The sequence below is a fragment of the Magnolia sinica genome, chromosome 4, assembly GCF_029962835.1.
Source record: "Magnolia sinica isolate HGM2019 chromosome 4, MsV1, whole genome shotgun sequence".
Taxonomy (NCBI): Eukaryota; Viridiplantae; Streptophyta; class Magnoliopsida; order Magnoliales; family Magnoliaceae; genus Magnolia; species Magnolia sinica.
In genome coordinates this window covers 18379573-18403179 of record NC_080576.1, presented here as the reverse complement: position 1 = coordinate 18403179, position 23607 = coordinate 18379573, and the positions used below count along the sequence as shown (strand labels likewise).

Here is a 23607-nt window from a genome sequence, read left to right as displayed (position 1 = left end):
AATTCTTGAGTGGCTTCCTTAAAGGCCTGCTTTTATGGTTTCTCCGCAACTGTAGGCAAAAGTTCTATGTGGAATCCATCTAAAACTGGAGCACACTGTGTTGAAGATGGCTGTTTTTATCTGTTCTTCTGGTAGGCCTTTCCAAAGGTCAGATTATTTTTTTGAAAGAGAAAACAATCACCCACACCCAGTCTTACGACTAGAAGTGGCAATAGGTTGGGATCAGCCATAGCCCAGTGGCCCGACTGGGGGCTGCAAGGACTCTTTTATATGCTCAGGGGTTCCAGGTTTTTTTTGGAACATTGGAATATTGGGGTTCAGTTTCCAACCTTCAACCTGCTGCCTTGGTATTAGTCAGCTTTATTAATGGAAACGGGTAGTTAAGGGATATAATTCAGCAATAGAATGCCACCTTGATGTGGTGTGGGTCATCAATTTAACCTGATTATCCTTGGAACTAACCCAATGTGAGTGTTTCTATTTTGAGTAGCTCCATCATTGTGATGGAATGTGAATGGATAAGAGGCTTGTGGGATTTGACATGGGGAGGTAGAGATGGCTTTATTCCCAGAGTATTAGGGTTCCTTTATTATTCAAGTAGTGCTATTGTTATTTGCTAGTTTGCCTTATGGGTCGCAACAGTCTCACAATTCAATCACAAAGAAAGCAGCGATAGGTGGTGCCTGATTCAAAAGATCCAGGTCTAAAGCCTGTTCAGCAGCAGCATTATGAAGATCCACATTCAAGGGCTCAGCACAATCCATCATATCGACCATTCTAATGTGATTGGTTACGTGGCTTTTGCTTTCAGAAGAACCAATGACATCCTTCAGGTCGAGATGAAAATATTTCCTTCTTTATTCTTCTTTGGTCCTTTTGGTACATTATAGGTTTTGTGGCAATGGCCTTATTTAAAGCAGGATCCAACCCCAGTTATAGATCATATATTCGGAGTAAGAGAAAGTTCTTCATTACTTTGAACCCGCATCATCGTAGGCAATTTAACTGCCAGAATCAGCCAGACACCATAAATTCCAATAAACAGACACTGTCCTTCATGCATAGCGAGGTCCTTGAGTTGCTACGAAGCCAAGATGAAGGGTTGGAAACTTCCAAGGCATCCCTACTTTGAATGCTATGGGTGACAACTTCCAAGAAGCAGTTCATGGTTAAATGAACATTTTGTCATCTAACAACAGCAACAACAACAAAACACACTGTATGGAATAGAAGCAAGCAACCGTTGTATCTAGAGAGAAAACTATTGATGAAGGCATGATTTGAGTGTTTACACGAGAAGTTTTTGGAATTCTTTTCTTTTGTTCAGAGAGAATTTGAAAACCAAAGAAAGAAGGAGAAATTCAAAAAGAGAAAAACAAAAAAGCAAATCTACATTATTCTTTCCTTTTGCACTGAAGGATGGTGCTGTTGGGCCACCGGTACTGCAATGACCACCAACTAATCTTTGGCAGCTGTGTTGACCTGCTTGGCAAGATAGGCTTCATATATCTCGACCACCAGGCGTGGGTCCGTTTCCACAAGCTCCTTATACTCATCTCTTTCCGTTAGTGTGTCCATGTTGTCTGTGATCAATGATAGAGCAGCTTCAAGAAGGTTCTTCGCATTGTGACGATGTGCAAAGGCAAAACTCATGACCGCATTGTCGTTGTTCACCTTGGATGTTATGAACTTCTCGCAGAAGGCTTTGAGATGCTTCACCTGGTACTTCTCTGCCAATACCAGGAGTTCACAGGCCATCTGCTCATCGAGGAACACTTCTGCTGTATACAAGTAGTGTACAAAGGAGCGAAGAACATCGTATGATACATCACTTATCTTAATGGTGCCACTCCTGCTCTCCTCCATCTCATTCTCCAGCATTGCTTTAAAAACTGGAGATTTGCTTATCTGGCAAGAAATAGAAAAAAGGTGAATAACAGAAATTGCAAATGACCCAATTCAATTAAATTCCAATTGACGATACTTTCAGTGGGAAAAGAAAAGGAGCAGGGTGAATATCAACAAGCAGGAATGCTAGTATTCAAGTATGCCAGAGTAGAATCTGTTCCATCTCAAGTAAAACAAGGGATGCAAACATCCAAAGTTCATAAATGCAACAATAGGAATGCATTAATGCAGGGCGCTGCATCAAATTTCCACACAGCTCCCTCCTCATGGTACATGTGGCAAACACATCAGGGAATTGGTACTCTTGTTCTGAGGGCCATCATGTGTATAGAAATGTCCAAAAAACAAGGGTTGTTTTGAGCCATCTTATATCAGGTTTATCCTTTAGCTTTTGGTTTTAAAAATATTGTCATCTTTCAAAAAAAAATAAAAATAAATAAATAAATAATCCCAAAAATCAAGGGTCATGTGGCAGCCATCTGATCAGTGGAATGGTTGGAGCAGAAGTACACATTCAACCAGCAAAATTCACAGCAATAGGATGGGCAGAGCCATCCAATTGCTGCAATTTTGTCCTACATTCCATCCACCTGGTGTATCAACAGTCCCCACCACTAGAAATGTTTGCCACGTGTACTGTGCGAATGGAACTGCATAAAACTTTCATGCAGAGACCTACATATTTAGCCTTCTTCATGCAAAAATTGATGAAATGTAGCCTCTGATGGTTTCATACTAGACAAAGATTTAGCAGGTTGGAATGATGATCATGATTCTTCTGAGTTCAAGGTTTTCTGGAATTTCAATTGGCTCTTAATAGTATAATAGCGAACCAAATATTGTGGTAGAAAAACGTCTCATGCTACAAAGGCATAACAGATTTTACAGAGATGTTTTTTTAGAGTTATTTTGCAGAAATGTTTATGCTACAAAAACGAAATGCCATGCTATCTGAAAGCTTACACCATCCAAGATTGCCATTTGAAGTAGCATGATCCAGCTGCAATTCAAAAAATAGAAAGAGATGCTTGAGTGAAAACTGAGATAACTGCACGCATCTTTCTTACGAATAATAGATTTCTTGAGAAGGAAAAGACTACATCAAAGGAGGGGCAAAGATTGTCCAATGCAAATGAACCACTAGAAACCCCTTCCTTCACTGGATCATCCTCCACCACACTACATCTATCTATAGAGAACCCAAATCACGTCAATGATGTCAGAGAAGTGGCACAAAACAGAAAGGGGAGGGTCTGTGCATAATTACTCTGGCATTGAGGTGCCATGGGTTCAGGTGAAGCAGGAACCCTGCCGCTTTGGGGAGGGTTTGCACATCATTTCAGCACAATTTAATGATCTGCCGGTGATTGAAGGGAACTCTTGTATCACTGTCAAGCAGGTGTTCTCCAAAGTTGCCAGGCCCATGGGAATTGTTGTCTTCTATTTCTGAGATAAGAAGCGATGTAGCAACACTTGCATTACATTCTCATTTACCAGGATGCCAATGTCATAGCCATTTCTCTAGCCAACGAGGGATTGGCAATAGAGTCACTCAGCATCGTTCATTGTTATCCCTATAATGATTGTAATTTTAGTTTTTTCCTCTTTCTTTAATAATTTCATTTACCATTTCCTGAAAAAGAAAAAGAAAAAAAGATGTTGGCTAATCTCCAATCACAACCCACAAGATTCCCTGAAGCCCATGAAATTACATGGAAAGAGTCCCCCTCAACCCTAAGCTCTTTGTAAAAAAAAATGATGAAAGATAACGAGACCTTGAAGGAGAGCTCTTTTTTTTTTTGTATCAATGACCTCAAAGGAGAGTTTTTGCACCTTTCTGCAAAAAGAAGAAGAAAGGAAAAAAGGGAAAAAAAAGAAAAAGTAAAAAAGAAAAAAGAAAAAGAAGGAGAGTTTTTGCCTCACCTTCATTTAATTCCTTCTCTCCAATTGCTGCAAGAAACAACAATTTGATAACCCCATAGTTTTTTGCACATCTCTAGTTCAGGTAAACCTGATTACATGAAGAGCTCCCATCAAAGTTTAAAAGTAGTGCATCACAATTTTTACCACAAAACCGCCGGCTTGGAGATCCTTATTCTTCATTCCACTAACCTCCAACTGTGAGTCACTGCACACATAGACATACTCCGAAACACCTATGCCATCATAAATTCATAGTCCAACTATTGGTGGAAACCTTAGTCCTTTCCAATACCTTCAAAAGGGAGGACCCTTCCCAATAAAATCCTTCCTCTTCTCTCTTCCAAACGTAAGACAAATTTGGATAATTCTTCAACAAATACACCAGCCATCTTCAAAAGGGATCACTCACCCAGCTTTCTATCTCTTCTTTGAATCTTCACACAAACACCCAACCCCAAAGACATCGAGAAAAAACAAATACATTGACCCGCTTTGCAATGGATGTAAAGATGGTTCGCCAGTTCCTCTTTCCTACAAAATGAAAAACATAATTGCTCACTAGATCTTCCTATTATTTAGGCAATTGTAATTTGAAAGTTCTTTGGCGATGCATCCCATAAAAGACCTCGGCTCTTTGAGGAATAGCTGTGCATGTTACTGAGTGAATGGGGAGAAGGTTTCACTACCATGTAAAGAAGTGGCCAAAAAATGATTGACAAGAAAGCACGCCACGACCAAACCACGCTCACTGTTTTATTCACTTCTATCCTAGGAATTTAAAACACATCTAAGCCTACTCAAAAAAGCTTTACAAGAAAACCTATTTCCTCTACGTTCGTCCTCAATGCAGGGTTCCAAACCATTCTCCCCTCTCACACCACTATCCCATGCCCTACCACTACATGAACCATGCTCGCGACAATTGTAATCCTAATATACGGTAAGAAACTTGAGTAGTGCAAAAAAGGATAGAAATATATGGAAGCAGATTGCACCGCAACAATCGCTTTAGAACTGCACAGATCACCGACCTTGTAAATCCAATTTGCTTCTCTCATTACATGCATTTCCTTTTTCTTTTTATAACCACACTAAATTGAACTAGAAGGCAAAAATTCGCACGTTGATCAAAAGAGTTGAATCCCAAATACACAGCACTAATCTTAATACTAACTATTTTGCGATCCCACAACACATCTTCAAGAAACAAAAAAATTCCAATGATACTCACCAAGTTATAGATATTAGAGATTTTCGTTTTGCATTCTTCCGAAATGGACAGTAATACCAAGAAAACCCCAATTCCTCTTTTCACAAGAACCTTTAATACCCAACATAAAGATAGCAAAATGACTCCAATGCGATCAAAGATCAAACACATCCAACGTATCATAACAAGAAAGCTTAATTACACAACAAATTCACTGGGACAAAAGATCAAACACCTTAAGGGCATCTTAATTACTCACCAGGATGGCTTTGTGGGCCCGGACAGCAGGTGCACCGGTACCGCAATCATCATCGGAGGCCTCGAGAACGATATCGGTGAAAGAAGAAGACGGGGAGGAGCGGTTGTGAGGATCGAGAGGAGAACAGATCCTGAGGAAGGCAACCTTGGATTTGAGGTCTTCGATCTCGCGTTTCAGCTCCTCCTCCGTCTCGCTGGCTTCCTCGTAGCACTCCTTGCAAGTGCCGGCGTCGCACGCCTCGTACACCTCTCGACAAGATATACAACGCATGCTGGCCGAGTAACGGGGCGTGCCGGCTCTATCCCTCCTCGCGGACATCATCACAGACCATTCCAGATGGAGATGAGAGAAAGAGGGAGAACAGGAATGATCGGCGCTGCGCGGAGAAGCGACACGACACGAGATCCCCTTTCAGAAAATGTAAATCACTTGTGGTTTGGTAAATGACATTTATGCCCCTGATTTTTCATACATGCAATTTCTCAACCGGAAACGCGAGTGTGGGAAAGGGTGTCTAAATATCAGATTCCCAGTTTAACGGAATTCGGCCGAGCGAGATAGTTAATGGGGCTCGAACTCACAGGTGCGAGGATGGCACTCGTGTGAGAGATCCGGAACTTTCACTAAGTGGGGACCACTTGTGGAATGTTGTTGCACAATTATTGGGAGAGTCCAATCATCAAGAGGCCTCAATTGGTCGAGGAGAATGGACGGCTGGAAATGAATGATCAAAGATCCACAATGAACATACGATTGTCTCCAACCTGATGAGTGGGCCGGGTTGGTAACAGAGTCACGGATCTTTCACACGTGCGAATTGAGGCCCCATCTCCATCTCACTCGCCCAGGCCCGATAACGTGCACTCTCGGGTTTTCAGTTTGTACAAGAGGGGCCCATAATTCGGTGCCCGAGGCACGAGACCGTTGGATGTATGGGCGTATGGTGGATGTACCAGCCTATGAAATGTCCTCAACAGAGCAATCATAACCTTTTCATTTGTTGTTTGCAAACGGTTAGGATAATCTAGCCGGGGAGATTTTTGAGGGTATGCGGCCTGGATCACCGGAGCATGGTGCAAACTGAAAATTTCTGTGTATGCTTTGCAGGAAACGGATTGGCTACTCCCCCTGACACCAGCCAATGGCTCGTGGTCGGTGCTCTGTGGGCCCCATCATGATGTATTTGTTTAATCCAAGCCGTCCATATATTTTTAAAGATCATTTTAAGGTACGAGACCAAAGATGAGGTATATCTCAATCTCAAGTGGACCACATTACAGGAAACAATGTTAAATGAGCATCGACTATTAAAAACATTTTGGGGGCCATAAAAGTTTTGGATCAAGCTGATTTTTGTTTTTTTCCCTTAATCTGGGCCTGTATGATCTAATCAACAGATTGGATGTCAAATAACAGTACAATAGGCCTTAGGAGGATTTTAATGGTGGATATCCAATAAATTTGTTTTCATGTTGTGTGGTCTAGCTAAGACTTATATCTTTCTCATTTTTGGCATCAAGAATCAAAATGATCTTTAAAAATGGATGAACAGAATGGATTAAACACATACATCATGTTGGGCCCACAAAGCACCGACCATCAGCCACGGGGCTGGTGGCAGGGGGAGTAGCCAATCCGTTTCCATGTACCAGGGGGGAGCGGATTAGGTGAGACCCGGATCCACGAGGTGGTTGGGACCCTGATTGTGGAGCCTTCTGTTATGTATGTGACTTCATCCACGCCGTCCATCCGCATTGAAAGCTCACTTTAGGTATGATCCTAAAAAGAAGTAGATAAAAATCTCAGGTGGACCATAATACAGAAACAGTGGTAATCAACCATTAAAAATTTCTCGTGGGCCACAAATGTTTTGCATTAATCTGATGTTTGCATGGTCTTTTCGTCCAAATCTTTTTAACCTTATCAACAGGTTGGATGGAAAATAAACATTCCGGTGGCCGCTATAAAGTTTTTAATAGTGGGATTCAATCACTACTGTTTATGTCGTATGGTCCACGTAGGGTTTGGATCTGTTTTATTTTTGTGATCATACCCTAAAGTAAGCTTTTAAAACCGTTGGACGGTGTGGATTTAAAGCACATACATCACTGTGAGTCCCACGGTCAGGCGTCTGACGCACATGGTGTATCCGGAGTCTCACATAATCCGCTCCCGACCCAGGACCAAAGGTTGGTGTAAGTTGCGTGAGCGACATTTGTTGAGCTGCTTGGGCATCATGACACCGGGGGACGCGAATTACGGACGCGGTTTGCATATGACAGCTGTCAGTAGCGAGTTGGATAGTGACAGTGCTATGTGGGACCATTATGATGTATGTGTCCTATCTACGTAATCCGTCTACTTCATGCGTTGAGCCAAAAAAAATGAGACGGATCCAAATCTCATAAGGACAACACGCCGTAGGAAAGAGCGGTGTTTGAACAATCACCGTTAAAAACTTCTCAGGGTCGACAATAGTTTTGGATTAATTAGATATTTGAGTTTTCTCTTCATCTGTGCTTGACCTAATCAACATGCATTGCATTGAGTCTTAGGAAGTTTTTATCGGTGGGCATCCAATCTTTAATATTTTCTTATGGTGTAGTCCACTTGGGATTTAGATCTTTGTTATTTTTAAACTTATGCTCCGTATTAACCTGCAAAAATAAATAAACAACTTGGACAAAACAAATATATATCACATAGCACTGTCCATAGCCGCCTCGCTACTTAACATTGTTCCCGCGCAATTCACGTCCGTGAATTACCTAGGGACACGTCCAGTAGCGAGGTGGCTACCATTCGGTGCCCCATGGAACCTACCATCATAAATGTGTTTTATACATATCCTCCACATTTTTTCAGATTATTCCATGCTGCTGTAATATTTATTTTCCATCTAACCTATTAGCTAGATGGCATAAACCTAGATGAATGAAAGGAAAAACAAAAATGAGCTTGATTTTTAACTTTTGTGGCCACCAAGAAGTTTTTAATGGTGAGCGCGTTCAATCACCATTATTTCCTATGGTACAGTCCACCTGACATAAAATGATTAAAATGATATAGGAAAATTGATGTAGAGCGGGTCGCGGACAGTTACATGGCCAAGATGGATCGGAAAAGGCCCGGTCAACTACAAAAGTGATCTAGACCATCGAACCTTAAATCGAGCGTATCTTGCAATCCGGAATGAGTTATCTGACGTAAAATATATGATTTTGGGGTAGAACGAGCTATTGAAGCCAACCAACCCTGCTATGCCGGGTTGCGCAGCCCGGAATTGCGAAAAACCCCTGAATCGATAGTCGTTTCCCTGTTTTAATTTCGTTTTTACTATAAATAGTAAGTTTTAGTTTGATTATAACTCTTCATCCGTTGGGTTTTAGGAGTTGCGCCCAACGTGAAAAGAGCTTAGAATAATTAGGAGAACAGTTTGGTAAAGCCAAATAGGACACTTACTATTTTTGGCCGAAAACCTTGCGCACTAGTAGACATCACGACCGTCTATAAATAGTAAGTTTACTATTTATAGTAAGTCGCGGATTCTAGGAGTTTGAGTTATAGTTTGATTCTAATTTCTTTCCCATTGCTTGGTACCCCTATTTAAAGGGTTGTGAACTCGTTTTTATTTATGAATTAATCAATTTCGAATTTTTTAGAATTTATTTCTATTTTCTGCTTTCTTTCCTCGTGGATTCGAGAAGTCTCTGTGAGGAGTCCAGAGAAGCTCCGTGGATTCGGAGTAGTTATCCTCATCACGTTCATCCCTGTGTCAATTGGTATCAGAGTGAGGATTCCCCTCGGGCTGATAGCAAACAATGAAGGTATGAATCAAAATCCTGTGGACGGTGATACAGGGATTCGTTATCTTTCGGAAAGAATGAAAGCTTTCCACCGGGAGAGTCAGTTGACCATACAAGGGCTGCAGGCAACTCTCGACCGTCTTGCGGATGCGCTACTCCCGCCCCGAGCCCTAGGTGGTGCTCCACCACCCATGGTTGCTGTATGACGCAACCCCGATTTTCGTAGAGCACTACCAGTGGCAAACCGTAGGGCTACACCAGATGATTCAAGTTCTAGCAACGAGGACCTTAATGAGGGTTTTGCCCGACGACCAATCCATGGAGGTGATCATCTAGATCGTACTGAAATACACTATCGAGGTAAGGCTGAATTCTTAGTTTTAACGGTTTATTACGTATAGAAGATTTTCTCGATTGGCTAGCCGAAGTAGAGAGATATTTTGATTACATGGACGTGCCAGATCATAAAAGGGTAAAATTGGTAGCGTTTAAATTAAAATCTGGTGCTTCTGCATGGTGGGAACAATTACAACTCTCATGAGCCCGCCAGAACAAGGCGCTCATCTCAACATGGCCACGGATGAGATATCTTCTTCGATCTCGATTTCTCCCCAGTGATTATGAGCAGATATTATTCCAGCAATATCAAAATTGCAGGCAAGAAAATCGAACAGTCACAGATTACACTGAAAAATTTCAACGGCTGGCTACATGAAACGATCTGTCAGAATCTGAGTCACAGAAGGTGACACGATTTATAGGTGGGTTGCGACCGACAATTCAGGACCGAGTTCAGATGTACCCAGTCGGGACTGTGGATGAAGCAGTTCAATTGGCGGGTAGGGCAGAAACACAACTTGCAAGAGCTCCTGATCATTCATATCCTTCAACTCGACCCCCCATGATGGGTCCCACGCAGGATCCAGTGCTGCCACGAGGAAAAGACCCAGTACCTCAACTTCTTACAACCGCAAACCGTGATACGGGGAGCGACTCATCCAGGCCTCAACGTGCAACACCTACAACAGCGAGTTCGAGTAGGATTCCAAATCCTTATGCTCGGCCAAGGTCGAACAATTATTACCGTTGTGGCCAACCAAGCCACTTATCAAACACTTGTCCTCAACGTCCCGCAGCACACTTGACTATAAACGAAGGGGGCACTGAAGATGAGGCTACAGAAGAAGACCATCGCTATGATGAACATGAACAAATCACTGAAGAAATATCAGGTGGCGATGAAATGGCGGCGAAGATCGTGGCGAATTCTAGTTGTGAGGCGATTGTTGTATGCCACACGAAAGGAATTACATCCACAACGACACAATATATTTCGTACTCGGTACACTGTTAATGGAAAGGTCTGTGATGTAATCATAGACAGTGGTACTAGCGAAAATATCGTCTTAAGAGTGATGGTGGACAAGTTGCGGCTACCAACGATGAAACATCCTTCCCCGTACTCAATTGGCTGGATAAAAAATGTGAATGAGACCAAGGTAACTGAACAATGCACTATCTCGTTTTCAATTGACAAAAATTATAAAGATCAAATACTTTGTGACATGGTTGATATGGAAGCTTGTCATATGTTACTTGGTCGACCCTGGCAGTCGGACCGTGATGCGACCCATCGGGGACGAGATAATGTTTACGTATTTGTCAAGGATAGTTGAAAAATAATCCTTACCCCTATGGCACCAGAGAACCACCCTGAAGCCTCTAAAGTGGAGGAGAGTTCCTTCTTGACCATTCGAGATTTTATGGAAGAATCCAAGGAAACCGGCGAGGTATACGCTGTAGTGGTGAAGGACGAGGAAGAGGAACCCTTAAACATCCCTCCAAGTTTAAGACTATTGCTAAACGAATTCAAAGAAGTCTGGCCTAAGGATTTACCTGATGGATTGTCCCCCATGAGAGACATCCAACATCACATAGACCTCGTCCCTAGGGCTAGCCTGCCCAACCGCCCTCATTATCGGATGAGTCCAAAGGAGTGTGAGATACTTCAGGGGCAAGTGAAAGAATTGATCTGTAAGGGTCTCGTGAGAGAGAGTATGAGCCCATGTGCCGTACCAGCATTATTAACGCAAAAAAAAAGATGGAAGCTGACACATGTGTGTCGACAGCCGGGCAATCAACAAAATTACCATCAAATATCGGTTCCCAATACCACGGTTGGACGGCATGCTCGATATGTTAGAAGGGGCCAAGGTGTTCTTTAAACTAGATCTAAGGAGCGGGTACCATCAGATTCGTATTCTACCCGGTGATGAGTGAAAAACGGCATTCAAGACCAAGGAAGGGTTGTATGAGTAGCTGGTCATGCCCTTCGACCTATCGAACGCACCAAATACTTTTATGCGTTTGATGAATCAAGTTCTAAAACCGTTCACTGGCCGATTTATGGTAGTATATTTTGATGACATATTGATATATAGCCAGGATAAGGCAGAGCACAGGAAACATCTCAGGCAGGTGCTGCAGGTCCTACAAATTAACAAGTTGTACCTCAACTTGAAGAAGTGTAGTTTTTTAACTGACAGCCTGTTGTTTCTAGAATTTGTTATAACATTTACAGGCATTCGTGTGGACGATGAAAAAGTGCGAGCTATTAGGGAATGGCCGATCCCGACAAACATTTATAAGGTGAGGAGTTTTCACAGGTTGGAGACTTTTTGTCGTCGATTTGTGCGAGATTTTAGTACCATAGTCGCGCCTATAACAGATTGCATGAAAAAAGGACCGTTCCAGTGGACCGATAAAGCTAACAAGAGCTTTCATGAGATCAAGCATCGTTTGTCTACAACACCAGTTTTGGTGCTTCCTAATTTAGACAAATTGTTTGAGGTTGAGTGTGACGCTTCATACGTCGAAATTGGAGGAGTATTATCACAGGAAGGCAGGCCGATAGCCTTCTACAGCGAGAAGCTCAGTGAAGCCCGAAAGAAGTGGTCGACTTTTGAGCTTGAGTTGTACGCAGTTGTTCAGGCGCTGCGACATTGGCGGCATTATCTGATTCAAAAAGAGTTTATTTTGTACACTGACCATCAAGCATTAAAGTTTATTAATAGTCAGACTAACGTGAATCGTGTGCATGCTAATGGGTTGCATTTTTACAGGAATTCACGTTCGTTTTGAAGCACAAGTCAGTGCAGCAGAACAAGGTAGCTGACACACTTAGCCGTCGTGCATGACTACTTGTTACGATGAGCAACGAGGTGGTCGGCTTCAACTGTCTCAAGAAGCTGTATACCGAAGATGAGGACTTCAAAGATTCTTGGATGAAGTACCAAGAAGGTCACCCTAGTGACCTTCATATATAGGACGATTTTCTCTTCAAAGGGAATCAATTGTGCATCCCCCAAAGTTCTCTGAGGAAGAAGATTATCTAGGAGCTACATGGATGTGGCCTCGGTAGACACCTGGGGTGAGACAAGACGCGAGCTCTTGTGGAAGAGCGGTATTACTGGCCGCAATTAGTACGCGATGTGGGAAAAGCCGTACAACGTTACCATGTTTGTTAGACCTCCAAGGGATAATCTCAGAATACGGGCCTCTACACCCCGTTACCTGTGCCTAACGGTCCTTGAGAGGATTTATTAATGGACTTCGTGCTTGGTCTCCCACAAACACAACGCGGCATGAATTCGGTGTTCGTGGTGGTAGATCGTTTCTCTAAGATGACGCACTTTATCCCATGCAAGAAGACTCTCGATGCAACACATGTGGTGAATCTATTTTTCAGGGAGGTCGTACGGCTACATGGGGTCCCCAAGACCATTATTTCCGATCGTGACACGAAGTTCATTAGACACTTTTGGCGAACTTTATGGAATCGATTCGATACACGACTTCAATTTAGTAGTGCTTACCACCCACAGACTGATGGGCAAACCGAAGTTGTGAATCGCACGTTGGGAAACCTCCTTCGCTGTATTTCAGGAGAAAAATCGAAGCGGTAGGATTTGGCCTTGTCTCAAGCAGAGTTTGCATTCAACAATATGGTGAACCGCTCGATAGGGAGATCACCGTTCCAAATTATCTACGGACGAGTGCCTCGCCACACACTTAACTTGGTCCCTCTGCCCAAGCACCCAGGCACGAGCATTGTAGCAGAACATATGGCAGACAAGATCATGGGCATCCATGCAGAAGTGCAGACCAAGCTACATGCCTCGAACGAGAAGTACAAGGAACAAGCGGACAAGCATCGGCGACAAAAAGTGTTTGAGGTGGGCGACCGCATTATGGTCCATCTGCGCAAAGGGAGATTTCCGACCGGGACGTACAACAAGTTGAAAAATAAGAAGATTGGACTGGTACCAATTATCCGAAAGATCAATGACAACGCTTATGTTGTTGATCTCCTAGATGACATGACAATCTCAGGGACTTTCAATGTCACGGACCTAACCGAGTATCATGAACCGGAGCATGACGAGAACTCGAGGACGAGTTCTTTTGAAGTGGAGGAGACTAATGTAGAGCAGGTCGCGGACAGTTACATGGCCAAGATGGATCAGAAAAGGCCCGGTCGACGACAAAAGTGATCTAAACCATCGAACCTTAAATCGGGCGTATCTTGCAATCCGGAATGAGTTATCTGACGTAAAATATATGATTTTGGGGTAGAATGAGCTACTGAAGCCAACCAACCTTGCTACGCCAAGTTGCGCAGCCCAAAATTGTGAAAAACCCCTGGATCGACGGTCGTTTCCCTGTTTTAATTTCATTTTTACTATAAATAGTAAGTTTTAGTTTGATTATAACTCTTCATCCATCGGGCTTTAGGAGTTGCGCCCAAAGTGAAAAGAGCTTGGAATAATTAGGAGAACAGTTTGGTGAAGCCAAATAGGACACTTACTATTTTTGGTCGAAAACCTTGCGCACTAGTAGACATTACGACCGTCTATAAATAGTAAGTTTACTATTTATAGTAAGTCGCGGATTCTAGGAGTTTGAGTTGTAGTTTGATTCTAATTTCTTTCCCATTGCTTGGTACTCCTATTTAAAGGGTTGTAAACTCGTTTTTATTCATGAATTAATCAATTTCGAATTTCTTATAATTTATTTCTATTTTCTGCTTTCTTTCCTCGTCGATTCGACAAGTCTCTGTGAGGAGTCTAGAGAAGTTCCGTGGATTCGGAGTAGTTATCCTCATTACGTTTATCCCTGCATCAAAAATAGATGGACAACATGGATAAAATATTTACATTATGGGCCCACAAAGCACCAGCCACTAGCGACTCAGCCCTGGCTATTTCTTTATATGATTGTGTAGTTGTTTTTTAATTAAATCAATTACATCTTGCACTTCCTTAATTCAGTTTCAATTCTTGTATTACATTTTCTTTCTATTCTTATTTATTTTTTATTCTTCTTTTTTCATTGTCATATTTTCTTTGTTCTTATTCCTTTCTTATATTATTAGTTTCATCCCAATCAAAAACTTAATAGATCAAACTATCTTTTATTGAAGAGTTAGTTTGATTCCATCATGATTATTGTAGATCTTACTATTTTTATTCACCTCTCTTTACTTATTCACTGTTATAATATTAGTGCTATGAATATGGCTGTCAACTTAGTTTTCATGTGCGGACAAATCGCATTGAGGTGGACTATCATTTTTTTGTGGTTTGGTTACTAATGAATCTTTATACATCGAATACTATCATTCATCAATTACACCATCAGCATCTTCATGAAGAGTCTTCTAACTGTAACTTTTAATTTTCTTTTTTCCGAACTGATGTCAATCCCTGTCATTTTGTAGAGAAGTAATAAGAAAAATAACTTGTAATCATATGTGAACATGAGCATATGTGAACATGAGCACTACTGTAACTATTGTAACCATATGAGATCATGGGAACTGTCGTAACTATATAGCAATTTTGGGCACTGTTGTAACCTAATTGGAACATAGTCTAACTGTATAGGAACATGGCATTATTGTAATTGTATTTATATTGCATTATTGTAACTGTTTTTATACTACTTAAAACATTCAAAATTCAGATTTTTGGTTGATGCCTATTCTCATCAAAATTAAAAATTGCACAAGAATCCATTCATGGAGATGTGAAAGTAAACGTAGATACAAGAAAGTTGATTTTATAAAAACGAAGAGAATTAAGGACATACTTATCATATGAAGTTGGTGGTCAAAATGAAGAATTTAAGGTTTGAGTTTTGAAATAATGTAAGTTTAACAAAAAATCAATGGATATAATTCACTCATCAATTCAAACAATGATGATGGTTGTCGCAATTGAACAACACATGTAGCATTGATGTTTTTCAAGTTTAAAGATGAACTAGCTGACAAGTTTACAGGATCACTAATAGTTGAAGATTTCATGAACATGAAGAATTCACTATTCTATAGAAACAAACAAATACATTGACTCTAAGTATCATTATATATGGAGTCTCATGAAAGAAAAGGAGATGAGTTTGAGTAATTTGTAGATCTGATCAAATGGTGGCTATTTTTATAAAGGCATTGAAGATAAAAGATCTTCGCAGGTTTAAGACTATGAGGGGGATGAAAGAAAGTCTAGTTTAAGAGAGCCTCTTAAAAGTAAAGTAAACTTGATTTCGAAGTCTTGATACAACTAAAATAAGTTAGATGTTATTTACTTTCTTGGCAAGTTTTTATTTTGCGTACAAGTTGATTTTCTATTTTTAAGTGTTATAAATAGAGAAAGTGTAGATATAAGAGAAACAAAGAATTTAAGAAGATATTGTTGAGAAACCAATAAATTACTTTTATTTTATTCTCTCAATCTCTTATAAAGCAATAAATTATTTTTATTTTATTCTCTAAATATCTTATATTTGTGGCCTGAAGGCTACTTCTCTTAGAATTACACACATGACTTGTTGATTCAAGCTGTTCTTCGGGGCTTTTATAACCTATGACTCAGTCCCAAATCATTTACTACTCAGCATTGGAATTTAGAACCTAACCCACGGGCCTAAAGTCCAGGCCTAAGTACTGTTCAGTCCCCACCCTCTTATGTGATAGATGAACCACGGAAGAGTTCCTTTCAAATTCTTGTATGGGGCTTAGATAAGATCACCTATGATCACAAAGGATGGTAGTGGTCCACTAGGGTTGTACATGTAATCACCTTGAATGGATGATGCAAAACTTAAATCATTTTGAGTTGGAATGATCAAATCCATCCTATTAAAGATTTTCAAGATTCAGAAATCAATTTTGTAAACCCTTAATAGGATGACTATTATCATGTAATCTACAAAGGGTTTCTCCCAACAGTCCTTCATGACTGCGGATCATCTCGCTTGAGCCCACATAGGAAACTAATTTAAGGCTTTTCTTAGCTGGGGAGAGTTGATATTTGTTCACGAGAGAGGCCCAAGCTCATCCCAAGCCCATGATGGCTCTTCTGACTTTTGAGCAATCAAGCCCACCAACACTTGTTAAAGCCCAAATAGACCCATTTATTATTATTTTTTTTAACAATATATAATAGTTTTGAGTTGAAGCAATATGCTTTTAAAAAAAAAGTTTTTGACATATGCCATCCTCTCTTATATATATATATAAAAGAGAGGGTGGCATATATATAAACCATTGGCTTTTTCGTACGCCAGTAAAAAAAAAAAAGAAAAGAAAACACGATGTAAGAGGACGACTATTAAATTTGACCACATGAAATTACAAAATTTTTCTTTCGCTTCAAAGAGATGAGTTGAATTCTCATTTTAGCCGAGTTCCAAATAACTTGTAATGTGGGCCCCAACAGGGTCAAGTTATCTAAACCATACACTGGTGGACCATTCATGGCATTCAATATAAACTGTCCAAATGGTAGATCAAAGCCATCCAAATTTCATGAATAACCTTTGTTGGGTTGATATGGAGGTAAAATGAGATTCTCACATCTCTACGAAGTCAAAGGCAAAAGTCGCATTTTATGTGGTCAATATATAGTTAAACTCAACGGTAAAAAATTTCTTATGGTCAAATCTAATGGAAGTTAAGCATATATATTTTTTATAACTATAATGGAAAAAGAAAGGGATTATTCGGTAACAATGAAAAGGGAGGAAATCTTTTGGTATATAAGAAAAAAGGAAGGTGGTAAACAAACCTTTCTTCTTCTTTTTTTGTTTTTGGGTATTTTATTTTTAATCTAGCTATGAAAGAATTGGGCTTGAAAGCCCATTGCATGATGGCCAAAATAACCTTTCAAGTGATTTGAAGGTGCAATCCATTCATTTTTATTGTGATGGTGGGGTGGTGTAACCCTGTATAGCCAGGGCCTTGGCCCATAAACTCAGCACAAGAACTGGGCCCTGGCTTGAAATCCAGGCCTAGTTCTGCACAGGCTAATCCCACTCAAGCAGCAACATGTAGGGCTGTCAATAGGCTGGGCTCAGGCCTAGCAAAAACAAAATTTTCAATAGCCTAAGCCTGCTGGCCTGGCCCAAAACAGTTCAAAATCCAATTCAAAATCCAAGTCAAAGGCAACCCTAGGCTCAGCCCGTTGAGAGTCCTAGCCAGCATGTGCCGTATGCTATGTTTGTCAAACAAACACTTCCTCTAAAAGCTTGAAAGCTCGAACCAAATGGAATAAGAGAATATATAAATGAAGGCATATTTGTTACTCCCCGGATTTGAACACTTGAACATCCACTCTAATATCATGTCAATCAAATAGTTGTTCTAAAAGCTCGAGCCTTTACAAGATAATACTATATTTCCTTCAATATGCACACCATTTTTTAATGGGTTGAGCTTTTAGATCAAGTGGTTGTTTGACATGGTATCAGAACAAATAGTAAAGTGATATGCCTCTATTGTTATATTATCCCATGAAATTGTTTATGGTGTGAGTTGTGAATGTTCCTCTATTATTGCCTGAGTAATATACATTGTTACTCCATCCTTTGACTGGTCAGACAATGCTTACCGAAAAGTGGGCCGACTGATTAGAAACAAATGGACAGTCCAACCTAATATATGAATCCGCGGTAAGATATCTACAAAGTGAGACCCCACCCGAAGGCCAGGCAAGATTGTGCATCAATGTGGGACCCACCTTTTCATTCTCTTGTGTTTATAGGGCTGATCGTAGCCTCAGGATCATTTCAGTCCAATTAAGGTCAGGGCTTAGGCATGCCAATCTTGCATTAGTGGGTGTACAGTCCATTTTGGTAAGCATGTATGTACTATGTAGGTTTTTTTTTATTTTGTTTTGTTTTTGAGTAGTTATAGGGTGCTATGCATTGCATCTCCAGAACATGGAATGTTGGTGTTTAATTCAGGAAATGTTCGTCTTTTATGCTGTCTCAATCATGAAAAGGATAAGAGTAAAATGTTCAGGTTTAATACGGCTCTAACTCAATAAAATCATCATGGGATACTTACTCTTGCTGGGGTGGTGGACTCTCGGGAGATTCAACTCCCGGTCAAGGGTTCGAGTACCCACAGGTGGTGAAATTCCCACTAGCGTGAGTTGTGTGAAAAAAAAAAAAAAAAACGGTTCTAACTCTACAGGAAAAAGGTACGTATGCAAATATGTATGAATCTCTCTCTACAGGAAAAAGGTACTATCAGGTTGAGCTCTGTGGGCCCATGATGATCTATGTTGACATCCACCCTATCAGTTAGATGCACCCTTCCATGATGGTTTGTGGGCCTAAAAATTAGGCTAATATATTACTTAGATGAGCCACACCATAAACAACAGTTGAGAGTGGATATCTATCCATTGAAACTTTCATGATCATTTATAGGGCCCACTGAGATGTGATTCCGACATACAGCCCATTTATTATGTGTTTCCCTCTTGGATGAGGGGTCAAACTAAGTTTCAGCCGTATCCAAAACTCAGGTGGGGCCCAACAAATGCCTTTAGTGGTTTTAGGCATGACTTCACGCCGTTTTAGATGGTTTGGTTGACTTGAGTTCCTGATACTGCTGATTTGTAGCATATTCAGTAACCTAGAGGTGATCCACCAAATGCATGGTGTGGATGTCCAATAAACATCACGGTGGAGCCCACATAGCTCGACCTCATGTGAAGCTCCCATGAGGGTGGTAACTTTTCACAACACGTATATGTACGCGCGCGCGCATACACACATACATGGTAAATGGTACAAGGTGGATCTCATGGAGCTTTCCATGAGGTTGAGCTCTGTGGGTGCCTCAATGATGTGTAATGTAAATCCATGCCATGCATTTGGTAGGTCTCCTCCAGATAATAGGATCTGCCAAAAATCATTTATATTCAGAACTTAGCTGGTACACACCATTTGAAATAATGAAATCATTCATAAAACATCTAAAATCACTTGGTGGAGCCCACATAAGTTTTGGAATACCCTAAAATTGGGTGTGGCAGCTCATGCAAGTGGGACACACACAATTGATGGGCTGGATGTCTAAAGAGCATCTCACATGGTCTTATATACAATTAGAAAGGTTCCTATGGTGGGCATCAACTCTCAACTGTTATCCGTGGTGTAGATCACCTAAGTCATGGATTTGCCTGATTTTTAGGCCCATGGCTCAACATTGAAGGATACATTTGATTAGCAGGATAGATTTCCATCTCACTTTAAGATGAGCCATGGAGGTTAACCTAATAGGAAGCTTCCCATGAGTTTTACCTCAAAGTACTTTTTCCCTGCATATATGTGCACAACCTTTTCCATATATATGGCACTCTTGTTAAGAATAAGAGTTCATGCACGCGTGCAGTGTTATGGTACATGTTCTGAGCCATCCAGACTAGATCTCATAATATCAACGGTTTGGATCACTAAATTACATACTCCAATTGCACAAATAGAATGAGGGATGTTCAACCAAACCATTGCATGTAACTTTTCATAAAATTAGCTACAGTAAGAGTAGAAAAACAGAGATTTTGGAAATACATAGGTTGATAGTAAGTCAAAATGAAATGGGTCGCAGGTGAACATTGGGCATGCATGAGAGAGGAAATAGTCAGCGAATGATGCGAATGTAGAATGATTCAATGCACCGGGACGCAAGTTTCATAGTTCCACGTACATTACATAAGCAGGTAAGATCTGAGCAATTCAAATCTATGGGTGCTCTAATTTCAATTAAGACGTTAAAAGTACACATATACATACTTGGATATGAAGGCACATGAATGATGTCATGGGTGATGGGATCCTGTCACACGTGGATACTTGTTGCCTACGGTTGAAACCAATCCAAATTATTTGATGGTCATTTATATAGATTTTCTGCTTGTTGCAATGTGATTGGTCAATGTTATTATTTACATTATCAGTAATATTGCATTAAATGTAATTAGTGGTGATGTCGCCCAATCATATTGCAACAAGTAAAAAATCTCTGCTTATGGAAAACAGAACATCCAGGATATCATTTTCTCTGTTCCTCTAAATATCCTGTTTTCCAAATTCTCCTGCTCGCTGGGTGTACGTGCAGTGCACATATCGCTTCCCAACTATATATATTTATTAACTATTAAAATTGACTTTATTCAACCTAATCAGACTAAATCAGGTGTAGACCCAGGTTTTTCAGCCAGCTCCAAAATGATCCGACCCAGCCCAATTTCTAAACGGTTGAAGAAATTGGACCCGGACCATTAAAAATCGGATACACGGTTCCAAGGTGTTATTCACAGCCCTAATATTCATGAACCACTTGTTAGAGATTCTGCCCATTCATATGGCGGCACCTGTCATAAACATTGCTTGTACCGAGAATCTGATCGGTTCACTCGTTGGCGGACCACACATACATGCCAAATGTCATTACAAAAGATTTGACCATCTATACTCAAAACATTTTTTAGTGGCCTACTTTGTTGAGCTGACTTGCCTGACATTTTGAGCCACGCCATGTTTTTAGATGGCCGTTTCCAGAGTCCCACACACAACAAAGGGACGCGATCTCAAGTCCATGCAACAAGTTGCCATATATCTCCTTTATATCTCATCAGATCAGGAGAGCATGAAGAACATCGCTTCTCCATTAAAGAAATATCATTTAGTAAGATCGTTGTCCTTTTGGCCCATCCTAGTAATCAGTCATCTCCACTCTTAATTAGTAATTGCTAAATATGGCTCGTAGACCTTACTTGTGGAAAGTTACTAGCGAGTGGGCTCTATTCATTTTTTTGAATTTGATCTAGTACTGTTTGGCATTGGAAACTCAAAATAAATTTGAATTTGAATTCCAATAAGGTAGAGACTTGTAAAAAAGTTAGATCAGATAGGAATATAAGTTTTATTCTATCCAAAGCATCCCTCATCATTTCCCATATAAATACGCCAAGATGTTCTTCACTGAGGCATCCCATGCAAGTGAATAGTACACAAAAGGAAGAAAAGAATTATCTCTCTCTATATATATATGGGCTTAAAAATCAAATCAATCCATGATTTGGGTGGGCCACACCACATACAGTAGTTGGGAGGGGTTACCCTCCCATTAGAATGTTCATAATTATTTATTGGGCCAACTGAGTGTGGTTCACAAATCCAGACCATCCATTGTGTGTGTCCCACTTGGATGAGAGTCCATACCAAGTTTCGGCCGCATCCAAAACTCAGGTGGGCCCTATCAAGTACTTTTACATGTTTTAGACATGTCTTCACATGGTTTTAGATGGTATGTCCCACATGAGTTTTGTATACGACTGATTTTTGGGATATCCCATAACCTAAAGGGGACCCATCAAATGCAAGGTATTGATATTCGACACACATCATGGTGGGGCCCACACAGCTCAACGTCATGGAAAGTCACTTTATAATACCATTGGGCTATATATATATATATATATATATATATATATATGATTCAAGTCATTGATAATAATCCATTTAGCTACAGAATTAAAGGAATGATCAGAATTCTCTTCGATTAGGTGGACTTCTAATCAACTCACCATTTATTTTCATCTTTTGCAAACATCACATGATTATATAAACGGTGGAATCTGGCAGGCCCATGCATCTAACCCTTCTTTTAGTAATCATAGTGTAAGATGGGCATCATTGCATCTAGTCGGTTGCTTTTTAGATGATGAAGAATGGAAGATAATAAATATCAATCTAAAATATTGAGATCCACTTCACATATTTTGATTTAGAATTTTGAATTTTCATATGGAGAGTAGGAAGCTTTGATTAATATTGGAAAAAAAAAACCAAAACAAAACCAAAAAGCCATTTTCAGTGGGTTATCTCATGTAGAGCTGGGCACGAATTGACTCAACTCCCCTAACTCGACTCGTTCGATTTGACCCGATCCGAATAGGTGAGTCGGTTCGAACTGAGTAGGCTTCACCTAATCCAAACTCAAAATGAGTCGAGTTCGAGTTACCCAGTAACTCATCCGGAAACTCGATCAGTCAAACTCAACCCAATCAAAAACTAACTTGAATTTGGTTGTCGGGTAGGATAGGGTGGGTGTGTGTGTGTGTGTGTGTGTGTGTGTGTGTGTGTGTGTGTTTGTGTGTGTAAACCTAATTCTTAATCCTCTCTACCCTACCCTCCACATGCCCTGATCCAAAAAGACCGAACCCATTCCTGTTCGGCACCCATCGGCCATCTCGTCTCGTCAGGCAGGTGGCGACAGCAACCCTTCAGCCTCTCTCTCTCTCTCTCTCTCTCTCTCTCTCTCTCTCTCTCGTCCGATAGGCAGAAGTCAGTGACCCATCAGGTGCATATGTTTGATTTTTTTTTAAAAGTTTTTTTATTTATTTTTTATTTTTTAATGTTAAGAGGATGGACAACACACAGGAATTGGTGGAGATGGAAGTGGGTTGCGTACGAGTAACTCAGTATGCTTAGCGTACTAAGTAAACTCTGTGAGATCCACATGATTTATGTATTTTATTCCCTCCATCCATTTATTTTATCCCCAAAATTGAAGCATATCCAATGCGACCACACAGGAAATGGTGGAGATAATAACATCTGCCATTGAAACTTGAGTCGTAGACCTGGCTGATTTTTATAACCCAGCTCGATAACCCAATTTGAATCGGTGCCAACCCAATCTGACATAGTATTTTTGACCAGGTCGTATTGGATCAGCCCAGCCCATACTTGGACTCCGATCGGGTCAGGCATGTTAGACTCGATATCGAGACAGATCGAGCTCTAGAATCGAGTTCTGGTCCGGCCTTTTTCAAAACCGAATCAAGTTGGGTTGGACCTATGTTGGTCGGACTGGACTCGATGCGCCCGCCTCTAATCTCATACCGTCACATGGTAAAACAATTAATATGCACACGCACTGATCAATCAAAACCGTTCAAATTATTGACCACTTTACAGGTGGCATGGACCGGACACTTTAAAACTCTTACTAATAGATACTTGTTTCTCGAAACTTATCTGGGTGAGTACTTTCCATTTAAACCATCCAATGTTGGCCTCCAGTCGGATGATTAAAATTGTCACTTAATGGTATCTTTTTTGTTTAATTACCCATCTGT

The 23607-nt window shown here is 40.6% G+C and overlaps 1 protein-coding gene across 1 annotated transcript; it reads right to left on the bottom strand.

Moving 5' to 3' along the window:
• Nucleotides 1–1227: 1227 nt before the first annotated feature.
• On the bottom strand, nucleotides 1228–5802 carry LOC131242649 (BTB/POZ domain-containing protein At4g08455). Its single transcript, XM_058241424.1, has 2 exons — nucleotides 5301–5802; nucleotides 1228–1908 (listed from the first exon to the last, which is right to left on the bottom strand). Exons 1-2 carry the CDS (start codon nucleotides 5619–5621, stop codon nucleotides 1459–1461), a joined length of 771 nt encoding a protein of 256 aa, XP_058097407.1. The 5' UTR covers nucleotides 5622–5802; the 3' UTR covers nucleotides 1228–1458.
• Between the last annotated feature and the right edge of the window lie 17805 nt (nucleotides 5803–23607).

Coding starts and splice junctions, on each gene's coding strand:
- LOC131242649 (XM_058241424.1), bottom strand. CDS start 5,621: ATGATGTCCGCGAGGAGGGATAGAGCCGGCACGCCCCGTTACTCGGCC. Junction 1,909..5,300: donor GGGCCCACAAAGCCATCCTG/GTGAGTAATTAA, acceptor ATTTCTTGCCAG/ATAAGCAAATCTCCAGTTTT.